The sequence below is a fragment of the Rhinopithecus bieti genome, unplaced genomic scaffold (assembly GCF_001698545.2).
Source record: "Rhinopithecus bieti isolate Rb0 unplaced genomic scaffold, ASM169854v2 scaffold_11291, whole genome shotgun sequence".
Classification (NCBI taxonomy): Eukaryota; Metazoa; Chordata; class Mammalia; order Primates; family Cercopithecidae; genus Rhinopithecus; species Rhinopithecus bieti.
The window spans coordinates 1163371-1177209 of record NW_016807158.1 but is presented as its reverse complement, the minus strand read 5'-3'; the positions used below and the strand labels follow the sequence as shown (position 1 = coordinate 1177209).

The following is a 13839-nucleotide window of genomic DNA, read 5'->3' as shown; positions in this document are numbered from 1 at the left end:
GTGCCTCAGCCTCCTGAGCAGCTGGGATTACAGGTCCCCGCCACTGTGCCCACCACCATGCCCGACTAATTTTTGTATTTTTAATAAGAGACAAGGTTTCACCATGTTGGCCAGGCTAGTCTCGAACTCCTGACCTCAAGTAATCCACCTGTCTCAGCCTCCCAAGCTGGGATTACAGGTGTGAGTCACCATGCCTGGCCGCTATATATGTTTTCAAACTAAAATTTAGAACTTAAAAAATTTTTTTTTCCTTTGGAGACAGCATCACAGATCCAAAAATGTAGAACTTTTAAAATGACTACTTTATCCTTATTTAAAATCTCAACTGCTTTGCTCCTTGTTCATTCAAAACTACCTGAAAACCTTAATGCTTAAATGGTGGCATGTTTTATTTCAAATAAATTCACCATGACAACCACATACTCGTGTTTCCAACTGGGGGAATGCAGCCATTTAAGCTTTACACTTACTAAAAACTGAATTTCAGCTGAATATAGCTTTATATTTTAGTATATATTCAGCTATAGAGAAGGACTAGAGGAGAAAAATTTTCTCCTGTGGAAATGTTTCAATTACTATTTACAAACAAAATAAAACAAAGATACACATTTGGGAATATTCTGATTAGAACATACTAATGCAAATGCTCAGTGTTTTTTCATGCGAAGGGATTTTCTATCTGTATAGTAGGCAGAAAAGGTCTTCCAAACCTAGCACAGACTGGTTAAACAAGACAAAACTAGTAGCTTTTAGTAAAGGGAGCTAATTTCCATTACTTAGCTACTAGTAAATCTAAAAGCATGAGCTTATTTTTTGAAACCTGAGAATTAAAATCTGAGTAAGATCAAGTCTTTAATCTAAAAGCAAAAACAATATAAGCCTAAGACACCATAATTAGATATACAGAGTAGAGCATTAACAAATTTTATGTGACAGACTTAGGAGCAATTTACTCTGCATAGATATCATAAAACAATTTTTAATATCATTTAAGAAAGCACTGGAATTGGCATGTTTTGAAAAAATTTAATTTTGTTTCAGGCATTCAATATTTATTAAATACCTACTGTGTACCTCACACTGTGTGATGCAACACTGAGCAAAAAAACACCTGGTCCCTGCTTTTATGCTGCTTACAGTTATCTCTGGGAAAATAGCTCACAGGCATTTCCCTCAGTCTTAACTCCAGTTGTTAGTCTCAGTGACTTAGATGAATATGCAGATGATTCATTCAACACCCTATGCTTTCATGGATTGTTCACTGTTTTCTCATTTCTTCAATACCAAGGACTCTAAACTACTCCCATAGCCACACCCTAGACCTGGTCACCATACGAACTGCTCTACTTCTGAAAGGAATCTACTACAACTTCCCATCTTAACTGGTCTCTCAAACCTTCAATTCTAAAACACTTATTCCCTTGAACCACCTATCCGTAAATTTATCAGTCCCTTCCTGATTTCACTGCCTTCTCGATCTAACAATCTAATGACTAGACTCCTACCAGATCCACCATTTCAATCATCCCCTCTCCTGTCCCTTGAATAGCAACTATTTATTGAGCGCTTACTCTGTGTGACTTTGGGCACATTACTCAACTCTGAGCAATGTAAAATGAAAATAAATTACATTACCAAAGGTTGTGAAGGTTAAATACATGAGATACTGCAGCTAGATTCCTTTGCACAGTGTGTGGCATAAGTAAATGCTTATTAAATGTCAGATATAGTAACAACTACATTCCAGAAAACATCACATAGCTGTGTAGAATAGGCAACTACAAATTCATGGTTTCAGAGTCCAGCTGGACCCTCAACAATGTGGCAAGGTAGTATGACTGTTTTGATGTGTTCATTGGCTTGAATACACACAAACACACACTCTCTCTCTCTCTCTCCACCCCCCCGCCCCCACCCTTTCTCTCTCCCTCTCTCTGTCTCCTTCCTCCATTCTCCACAAATGTTAACTTAAAGCCTTCACCACCATCCAAAAGCCTCCTCTTGTATCATCTCCCTTATTGCCAGTAGATCCCTTGGACTCTTGCACTTCACAGAAAAGAGATCATCAGGCAATAACTTTCTTACCATCTTGCTTGCTGCATGCACTCATCCTTATCCTCCTATCTCACTCAGCAAAGAATGTTTTCCTCTTCCTGTCAAATGCTAAGCTTCCTGATTATGATTCCCCTCCAGAATCCTAAGAAACGTCATTCCACCAGTCAACATTTTCTCCTGTACCTTTGATCCTTCCCTACTGGTTTTCCCCTGTGTATATCAATGTTTTCAAATATCTCATATATTAGGGAGTAAACACCAAAACACTCAGCTCAATTTCCCTTCTAATTACCACTTTGTTTTTTCTAAACATTCATAGCCAGCCTTTTTATATTTTATTTTTGAGACAGAATCTCGCTCCGTCATTCAGGCTGGAGTGCGATGGCGCGATCTCAGCTCACTGTAACCCCTGCCTCCCAGGTTCAAGTGATTCTCATGCCTCAGCCTCCAGAGTAGCTGGGATTACAGGTGCCTGCCACTATGCCCGGCTAATTTTTGTATTTTTAGTAGAGACAGGGTTATTTAAAGTAATGGCAGCTTGCCTTTTTCATTCAAAATTATATTCAAAAAGACTTATTCATGTTGATCTATGCAGCCGAGTTCATTCCATTTCACTGCTGTATACTGTTTTATCACACACCATTATTTATTAATTCCACTATTATTGGCTATTATATTTTCAACTTTCACTATCATGCACAATGCAATGATAGTGCCTATATTCTGAAGTTTCACTCTAAAGTGGAATGAAAGGGTCCTAGAATATACAGAACCTCAGCTTTACTATATAATGACAAACTGCTCTCCAAAGTAGCTGTACAAACAAACATCAGTATTAGAGTTCTCTCTTCACATTCTTGCCAACATTGTAATTTATCAGGTTTTAAATTTTGACAATTTGATCAATACTAAATAGTATCTAATTGTTCTAATTACATTTCCCCAACTAATAGTAAGGCTGACCATCTTCCCTTATATTTTATTAGTCATCAGGGGAGTTGTCTGTTCACATCCTTTTATTTTTCTATTGAGTCATTTGTCTTTTACTTATTCATCTGTAGGAGTTCTTTATGTCCTGTATGTAGCAACACTCTGATAGTTAATGTACTGGAAATATCTTCTCCCAGTCTGTGGCTCATCTTTTAACATGCCCAAAGTTTTAAATCTTAAGATATTCAAATTTATCTCTCCATTTTGTTTGTGCTTTTATAACTTGTTTTAAAATTCTTCTCTAACCTGAAGTAACAAATATTTTTCTCCTGTATTTTCTTCTAAATGCTTTAAAGTTTTGCTTTTCTAAATGCTTTAGAAACTATTTGGAATAAATTTTCATGTGTATAATCATTTGACTCACAACCATATAGTCCGTTCTCTTTCTACTGATTTGTAATGCCACTTAATGTCACATATTAGTGATCCATTATAAACACAGGTCTATTTCTGGGTTTTCTATTTTGTTCCATTGGTATATATGTTTATGTATCTATATCATACTATCTTAAGAGTATTAAATTTAAAGTAAATTTTTATATCCAGTAGGGAAAGATCCCTGATGTTCTTCAAAATTGTTTTTGCTATTCTTGATATTTTGCTCTTTAATATGGACTTTAAATCAGTCTAACTCCAACCAAAACCAGACAGAGGTAAAGACCAGAGCACTCTTATTTCTACTATGTAAGGATACAAGTATAAGACAGCTGTTGTAAACCAGGATGAGAACCTTTACCAAGAACCAATCATGTTGGCACCCTGATCTTGGACTTCTAGGCTCCAGAACTGTGAGAAATAAATGTTTGTTGTTTAAGCCACACAGCCTCTGGTATTGTTATAGCAGAAGGTTCTTTGATGCCTATGCATTACCCTTTTATCAGATTGAAAGTTCTCTTTTTTTGTCTCTAGTTTTCTGACTTTACTTGGTTTTATTGACAGGATTAGATAAAGAGTTGGATAAGAGAGATAAGGGGAAGCCGAGTGAGAATTTGAAATGACCACCAAGTTTCTAGACTAGTGGGTAGATGAATGGAGATGTCATTCACCAAAATTCTGAATGGAATAAGAACAGATTTATGAGGGAGAACTGGCTAAATCTGAGGTATTGGTGGGACACTCAAATAAAGATACCCTATGCTTTCCTCACATGTGGCTATTCAGCATTTGAAATGTGGCTAGTACGGCTGGGCAGGGTGGCTCACGCCTATAATCCCAGCACTTTGGGAGACTGAGGTGGGAGAATCACTTGAGGTCAGGAGTTCGAGACCAGCCTGGCCAACATGGTGAAAGCCTGTCTCTACTAAAAATACAAAAATTAGCTGGGTGTGGTGGTGGGCGCCTGTGATCCCTGATACTCAGGAGGCTGAGGCAGGAGAATCGCTGGAACCTGGGAGGCAAAGGTTACAGTGAGTCGAGATCGTGCCATTGTACTCCAGCCTGGGTGACAAGAGTGAGACTCCATCTCAAAGAAAAAAAAAAAAAAAAGAAATGTGGCTAGTCCAAAATGAGATGTGCTCTAAGTGTTTACACTGGATTTTGAAGATTTAGTATTAAAAATCTAAAATATTTCATTAATATTTTTCATATTAGTTATATGTTAAAGTGATATTTTGAATATAATGGACTAAATAAAACATTAGAATTTCCCCTTTAAAAAAATTTAATGAGGCTACTAGAAAATTTAAAATTATATATCTGACTCTCATAATATTTCCACTGGATAGCATTACTATGGGCACTTGGAGATACAACTTTGATATTCATGAGATGTAGATTTGTGAATATAACCTTATAGGTGGAGTTTAGACCAAGGTGTACATGCATCTGGCCACAAAGTATGTTGAGTAAGAAAGTACTAATGCACCTAACACACGATTTGACTTACAAAACTCCAATTACCAATAACCTTTCAGGAACATACATAACCACAATGTAAGTACTGAGATTCTGTTTTGATAAAGCCAGACCACAGCTCACATAAAAAGAAAAAAAATTGTAGAAATATAAGCTTGAATGTAAGCTTTTTCTTCACCTCTGTAAAATTTGAACATAAATTCAAAGGAGCTTGACTGATAGCTCCACATAAGCCAAAACCATAAACCAACCTGATGAAAAGGGTCGTCTCTATATTCTTTTTTCACACATGGATTAATTTGAGGATTTTCCACATCTGTCTCACTGGTACAAGATGAATGGCATTCTGCACAATGTAACAAGTCTTCCCATAACACATCTTCTGTTTCAGATTCTGGCCTTGCACTCTCAGAATCCTGTCTGGAACTTGAACAGCGAGAGCTGCAACTAGTACCCGATTTAGGGGCATCCTGAAATCAAGATATTCTTTGACATTAATACAATTTATGTACCCTTTCCAACTCAAAGGATTCTATCAGAACCCGAATATTGATACTTTTTGCTAAAACAACAAATACACCCTCAAAAGACAGTGAGACAGCAAAACATTACAAAATATATTAGTTTTTATTCAGTAACAAAAAACCCTCACATCAAAATTTATTTGATTTCATATTTCAGCTCAGATATTACTTTGCATACAAGGGTTGTATCTATTTTCTCTTAAATTTTATATGAAGTTCACAACTCAGGCACAGAAAGTAGTCTAAGTGCATATGGTCTGCACGGTGAACATTAACTGACTTTAATTGATGTTATTAATGGCAATACCATTGGCCTTCCATATCCATGCATTCCACATCTGCAGATAAAATACAATATTCCTGAGATGCAGAACCCACAGTTTTGGAGAACTGGAGGGCGAGGGCTGACTTTATGTGTCATCAGGTTCCACAGGGCTGACTGTGAGACTTGAGAATCCTCGGATTTTGGTATTTGTAGAAGGGCAGGATATCCACCAATCCCACGTGGATACCAAGGAATGACTGTATTTTCTTATTCTAGTCTTTTTTATTTTATTTTATTTTATTTTTTTTTGAGACGGAGTCTCGCTCTGTCGCCCAGGCTGGAGTGCAGTGGCCGGATCTCAGCTCACTGCAAGCTCCGCCTCCCGGGTTCACGCCATTCTCCTGCCTCAGCCTCCCGAGTAGCTGGGACTACAGGCGCCCGCCACCTTGCCCGGCTAGTTTTTTGTATTTTTTAGTAGAGACGGGGTTTCACCGTGTTAGCCAGGATGGTCTCGATCTCCTGACCTCGTGATCCGCCCGTCTCGGCCTCCCAAAGTGCTGGGATTACAGGCTTGAGCCACCGCGCCCGGCCGTCTTTTTTATTTTTTTAAGCAAGAATGGATTTATCTACTGTTTTTGTTTTGCAAATGGAAGTGAAATCAACATAAAATTGGTATCTAAACCAAGAAGGTAATTGCCAATTCATGTTCTTGAGATAATCTGTGGTATAAAAGTAAAAAACTGAAACAAGTTAAATAATTTATAATCAGTTTACTTTATCCTGGGAGTCTGCAATGTACAAAATAAAAATGAGTAAAATTTTGATTTAAATTAATTAAAAGAACTTTTACTGAATAAATCATGGTCATAGCCATCCTTATAGTCAGGTATGTTCAAACTCTTTTGTTTTGTTTATTTTTTCTGCTGTCCTCTGTGACTAGATTTGTCATGTACCTTTAAAATGCATTATATTTATTCCTTTGTCTTTCCTGTGCTATCACCGTGTTCAGACTTTATCATTTATACCTTCATTGCTATAAGCACCTCCGAATTGATCTTTGCCTAAAAGGCCTTCCTCTTCTTTCCAGATTAACCTTCTTAAAGCACAGCTGTTCTTTGACTCCTCTAGTCGAAATCTTTCCTTGGCTTCTCACTGCTCCCCTGGATAAAGTTCTGACTCCTTCACCTAGCATGTTCATCTTCATATGTGCTACTTTTTGACCTTGTCTTCCACTACATATAACCTTTTTCTCCAGTGACAGTAGGCTACTCCTGAGTCCCTAAGCATGGCTTGTTCTTTGCTTTGATTATGTTCCACCCTAGGCCTTAATTATGCTCCTACCTCTTATCATTAATCCTGCACTCCTTTAAAAATTAAATGAGCATGGGAACTTTGAATACAAACCTGGCACAAAGCAGGGGCTCAACAAATGCTACCTTAAAGGCACCTACCTAGAGTGATCACTCTGTCCTTGGAGTTATTATTATTATTATTATTATTATTATTTTGAGACAGAGGCTCACTGTCGCCCAGGCTGGAGTACAGTGGCACGTAATCTCCACTCACCACAACTTCCACCTCCCAGGTTCAAGTGATTCTCCTGCCTCAGCCTCCCAAGTAGCTGGGGTTACAGATGCATGCCACTGCAACTGGCTAATTTTTGTATTTTTAGTAGAGATGGGGTTTCACCATGTTGGCCAGGCTGGTCTTGACTTCAGGTGATCCACCCACCTTGGCCTCCGAAAGTACAGAGATTACAGGCGTGAGCCATCAAGCCCGGCCTGAAGTGAGTTACTATTTATATTCATTTGACAATACATTTTGCACTGCTTTCCAAAATCAATCAATCTCTCTCTATATATACACACACACACATATGTGTATATATACATATATACACACACACACATATATGTATATATACGTATATATACACACACATTTTTTTCTTTTTTGAGATGGCGTCACTGTCACCCAGGCTGGAGTGCAGCCGCACGATCTCAGCTCACTGCAACCTTTACCTCCTGGGTTCAAGCAATTCTCCTGCTTCAGCCTCCTGAGTAACTAGGACTACAGAAGCCCACCACCACACCAGGCTAATTTTTATATTTCAGTAGAGATGGGGTTTTACCATGTTGGCCAGATTGGTCTGGAACTCACGACCTCAAGTGATCCACCCACCTCAGCCTCCCAAAGTGCAGGGATTACAGGGGTGAGCCATGGCACTGGCCTCTTTTTTTTGAAGTGGGACTACATGCATGTACCTCCATGCCTGGCTAAATTTTGTACTTCGTTTTTTTCTTTTTGAGAGATGGGGTTTCGCCATGTTGCACAGGTGGGTCTCTAACTTCTGAGCTCAAGGGATCCGCCCACCTCAGCCTCCCAAAGTGCTGGGATTACAGGTATGAGCCACTGCATGTGCAGCCAATATTGTCTGTCTTAATATTCATGTGTTTAATATTCTCAAATAGATTGCAAATCTCAATACACTACAAGTCCACAAAAGATGGATTTTTTTTTTTTTTGGCCATCTCCTTACCACAGGTAACAAAATACCTCGAGTGAATGAGGTACAATATTAATAATTAATCTACTGATATTAGAATGGGGATTATGAATCTACAGTGTGTTAATACAGTGTTTGTGGGAGAAAGGCTGTTTATTTAGAAAGAAGTGAAAAGGAAAACTTTTAAAAGAGAAGAAAATGATTAATAAGTAAAACAAAATAAATATAGAAAGAAAAGAAGACAAAAATCACTCTGCTTTGTTTTATAAACAGCACTCCAAAAATATTTCAGGTTCTCTAATGTCACCAGTTTTCATTAGCAAGGCACAGAAAGCATTAAGCTTTTAATAATTGCTAATTTAAAATTTGTAATAAAGCTAGTTTATTATCTATAACTTCTGATGCAGACTTGCTAATCAGATTTGGAAATAGTAACAGGATTAAAGGCCTGATGACTTTAACTGAAACTAATTAATGATTACAGGATTAAGAAAATATATATAATTCTTTACAAGTATTTTTTGCCAAATGCAGATTAATAAGTGTGTTTTTTTGAGATGGAGTCTCACTCTGTCACCAGGCTGGAGGGCAGTGGCGTGATCTTGGCTCACTGCAACCTCTGCCTCCTGGGTTCAAGCAATTCTCCTGCCACAGCCTCCCAAGTAGCTGGGACTACAGGCGCGTGCCACCACAGTCAGCTAATTTTTGTATTTTTTGTAGAGATGGGGTTTTACCATGTTGGCCAGGATGGGCTTGATCTCTTGACCTCGTGATCCGCCCGCCTCAGCCTCCCAAAGTGCTGGGATTACAGGCGTGAGCACCGTACCTGGCCAAGTGGGTCATTTTACACATTTAAAAATCTGGCTGGGAGCGGTGGCTCACCCCTATAATCCCAGCACTTTGGGAGGTCCAGGTGGGTGGATCAAGAGCAGTTTCGCCATGTTGGCTGGCGGAGGCAGGAGAATCACTTGAACCTGGGAGGCAGAGGTTGCAGTGAGCTGAGATTGTGCTACTGCACTCCAGCCTGGGTGAGGAGAGTGAAACTCCGTCTCAAAAAACAAACAAACAAACAAAAAAACCCCTAAAAACTATTGCCTATAATTGTCTTCATTTCAAACAGAATTTTACCTACAATATTTGTGTGATTAATAGTGAATATTACTACAAATTGCCAAATAAAGTCTGAAAAAAGAAAATTTTAGAATTGAAGTGAACAGTTCAAATTAAAACACATTTGTTTTGGTTTGTACTGCTCATCATTTCAAATCTTTAGACGCCTAAACCGAACATATAATCAAATTTAGAGAACACACAGTATTTATTTGAAGGGAATATGAACTTAAAACATAAATGCTTTTTTGGGGGGATGGAAGGAAAATTGTTTAAAAAAACTCAGAAGTTAAATAATTTTCCCAAGGTCATTTAAATAGTCTAACTCCAAGCCCATGGTTTCTTCATTATGCTTCTCATCAAATGTTACCTTTCTGAGATGAAAAGCTAACCTACAATTGGGAGTAAAAATTGAACAATATTTATAGAGTTGAACAAAGCAGGACAGAGTAGGAAACAGAAGAAACACTTAAAAGAAGCTGTCAGTTCCCTAGGATGCCTCCTGCATCCCAGATAACCAAGTAATTCCTCCCAACAGAACACTGGAAGAAGTCAATCAGATACAGTAGAGAGTAGAAAAAGGCAAAAAACGGGGATTAAATGAAAGTCTACACATTATATGACAAGATTCCCACCTCATCCCTGGTTCCCTTGGTGCCAAACACCAGAGCAGCCTGTTTTATTACCTACTACCGCCATCCCACTAGAAGATTGGACGATTCTTCCCTAAAAAATAGATGCCCCTAAAAAGTTTATCTATAGATATCGCCATCTGGGAGGCTGACAACGAATGGCTAGGTTCCTGACCCATTATCTTACAATAAAGCCCACCAATCCCATCCATGCATAAAATACTTCCCCAAAGAATTTTCTTTTCATTTTGTTTTCGTTTATCATTGGAATACTTTTATAAAGAAAAACTAAAGTTCAAACTACTCTATCTTTGGCTCTGTCTTTCTGAAAAGACCTTAGTAGTCTTTGATAGCTTCCTTGCTCTGTCTCATATTATAAGAGGTTCCACGGTCATTTTGTGTATTTCCTGCAACAAACAACAATCAGGAATCAGTCACTTCTTCAAGAAGTTGTTTTTTGTTTGTTTGTTTGTTTGTTTTGTTTACTTAGTGATAAATGGCGCAATCTAGGTGCTAGAGATGCTTGCTCATTTGTGTTTGGGTGGGTCCAAATGATTTTTTCATACCTCACTCTTAAAGAAAAAACATTACTAGTAATTTGAAGAGAGTATAGTAATTTATAAAATAAATTTAAATTTATAAATAAAAATGCAAAAGAGCACTACAAATCTTCTGTTTCCATTTTATTTATTCAAAGGAGGCTTTATTTTGCTTTTTTTAGAAAAGTCCTTTAAAGCTGGTTTAAGAGTAAACATTTTGAGAACTGAATGCAGCTTTAAAATATCACCTAGTCTACATTCTTCACTTTATAGATGAAGAATTTTATAGTCATATTTTATATCCATGTAATTTCTTATATCATTAAAAAAGATGTGAATCAACCAATGCTTATTATCAGCCTTACTTAGCTGGAAATCAAGATTTTAAGCAACTTTTTAATTTAAAAGTTAAAATTAATAGGTTGAATAATGTTCTGCCCTTCAAGAACCTCAATCTTTTAAAATACAGTTGCAAACCAACAAGAGCAAAGATCATGGAGTGAGAAAAATACCTCTACTGCCAAATAATTTATTCGGGGAGAGAGGTCAAACAGCCCTCCAGCTCCCTTGCAGCACCAACTGACTTCTAACAGTACATACAGTAAGACAAAATTTTACAAGCTTGGTTATCTGGTTTAGGAACAAGAGACACTACATCAAATGACGTGGGTGAAGAGGCAATGGAGCAGACACACCGACATTAGTGTCTGTCTAATGGCAACCACTGGGAAAAGAAGCAAAACCACAATCACCAGAAAGATTAACCAGAGACACAACCACAAAGCAGAGTGTGCCAAGAATAGTAACTCTTCTAATCTTAATACTCTGAAGGCAATCATATTCCAGCACAGTGTAACATGTGTTTTTTTAATAAGTTTAACCCAAAACCATCAAGGAAAAAAATACTAACATAGCTCAAAAAGAGTAAAAGGTAATGTTTATAAAAAAGTGATAAACAGTGTAATTTATCTGCCTTAAAGCCAAATGTTCTACCCTCAGATTAGAAACTGAAAATACAATTGAATGAAATTCTGTAAATAATTTTAAGCTCAAGAGATATGATATAGTTGAAAAGGGTTTAGAGAAAATAAAAATTAATAAGGAAAAAGGGAAACAGAAAAAAGATCTGAATTTTGTAGTATGGGGACTTAATAACTGGTGACAGCAACGTGAAGGAAGTTACTTAAAATAATAACTTTGCTATGATCAAATGTATAAAGCCTTTCAAATTGTAGAAAATTGGACATAGGAGTGTGCAGATTCTCTCTCCAGAATGATCTTCTTTAAAAGCAAACAACAAGCAATGTATGAGTCTTCAAAGATAATGCACAAAGCGAGCTCAAATGTGTGGCTATCTATCAATACATGTGCAATACATAAACCTAAAACTGCTATTTTATAAATCCAGATCACGCAACAATAAATATTGATAATAATGTGAAATATTTATTTCAACAATTTTTAATTGTTGAAAGAAGTTATAAATTAGTAACATATAAAATAGATATGTATGTATATACTTAAGGACAAAGTATATACCTCATTAGGGTAATGTTTCTTATAATGGTGTGACTTTCTATTCCGAAGAACGCTTTCAGAAGTCCTGTCCACATGATGACGTAATGAGTATCCTGTTTCAGGACCTTCCTCACTGGAGACTTCATCAGAGACATTTGTTACTTTCCTTTGGGTATCCTAAGTGGGGAGTACACAAAGAGGATTATAAGTAATTTCTAACCAACCTTTTAGCTTTTAAACTATGAAATTTGAAATTACACTACATATATACACATAACTTCAAAATATCCTCAACTACCACAAAGTAACTAATTAGTATTACCTGATTTTCTGAAAAAATACCTTAAATCAGTAACTACACTTTTAAAGCATTTTTACTTTTAAAAGTACTTCAATAGCCATTTGTCAAATATTATCCCATAATATTTCTGTTCATAAAAGGATTTGAAACAGCTTCCAAAAATGAGAAATATGCCAGGCACAGTGGCTCAAGCCTGTAATCCCAGCACTTTGGGAGGCTGAGGTGGGAGGACTGTTTGAGGCCAGGGGTTCGAGACCAGCTTGAGCAACATAGCGAAACTCAGTCTCCTAAAAAATAAAAAAATAAAAAATCAGCCAGGCATAGCAGTGTACACCTGTACTCCTAGCTATTCGGGAGAGTGAAGTGAGAGGTCACTTGAGCACAGGAGTTTTAGGCTGCAGTGAGCTATAATTGCACCACTGAACTCCAGCCTGGGCAACACAGTGAGACCATGTCTCAAAAAACAAACAAACAAACAAACAAAAAGAAATATAAACAGGAGAAAAGCCGAACAGAGACCACTTAAAAGAAGGTGAAAGAACATATTATACTATTTTTTCAAACTGGAAAAGCCATCAATTGTAAGACCCACCACTAATTTAATAATGGTTTATGGGACAAGAGGAAGTAAATAGCAACTGCATGTGTGCACATGTCAGACAACATTCTACACACATCAATTTGTAAAAGATATCCAGAGTTTAGAAATTATGAAATTAAATGACTCTAAAGCATACGTTTTACTGATATTTTCATGTTCCTCATACAACTTTACTATGTAATATTAATACAAGCCTGAAGACGTGTTTGAAAGCTATATGACTGAAAATTTATCTGCTGAATGATACCAGTGATGAGAGGCTCACATCATCAGAGCTAAATGCTGAAAAAATTCTAAAATCAGAGTAAGGGACTACATTCATTGCAGGCCCATGCTGTACTATGGTTACTGGTACTGAAAATACATGAATGTTCAAGTAGTAACATATACTTTACCCAAAATTAGAGAATCCTCTTTATTTTCCTCAACACAATATGTTCATGCTCACATTCCCAAATGTAACAGAGGTAACATCTTTTAATTTGACTCTCTCTATATTTTTTATAGTAACAGCTTCTAAAGAATAAACTGTTCAACCAAAAAAAAATTTAGTGAAGCAAAGAAATAGAGACATCACATTAAGCTTTGTTACAATAAAACCAGAGTCTCTCTATTTTGGAAAACTAAAGAAATAATTGTTCTCTTTAACAAATATGTCCCCAGTAAGATTTTTTCCAGATTAAAAACAAAACAAAAGAAAACAAAACAGGTATGTTGACACCACAGGTAATGAATGCAGGAAAAACAAGGTATCTTCTTATAGAGAACATGAATGGAAAACTGGTTTCCTGGCCGGGCACGGTGGCTCAAGCCTGTAATCCCAGTACTTTGGGAGGCTGAGACGGGTGAATCACGAGGTCAGGAGATCGAGACCATCCTGGCTCACACGGTGAAACCCCATCTCTACTAAAAAATACAAAAAACTAGCCGGGCGAGGTGGCAGG

The 13839-nt window shown here is 37.1% G+C and overlaps 1 protein-coding gene across 1 annotated transcript in view; it reads right to left on the bottom strand.

Moving 5' to 3' along the window:
- The window catches only part of PHTF2 (putative homeodomain transcription factor 2), a 167935-nt gene that overhangs the window by 27019 nt on the left and 127077 nt on the right, over positions 1–13839 (bottom strand). The window contains exons 9-10 of the mRNA XM_017880436.1: positions 12015–12170; positions 5151–5369 (exon numbers count right to left, since the gene is read on the bottom strand). Of these exons, the coding sequence (XP_017735925.1) occupies positions 5151–5369; positions 12015–12170 (375 nt within the window). The remainder of the gene's footprint in view (positions 1–5150; positions 5370–12014; positions 12171–13839) is intronic.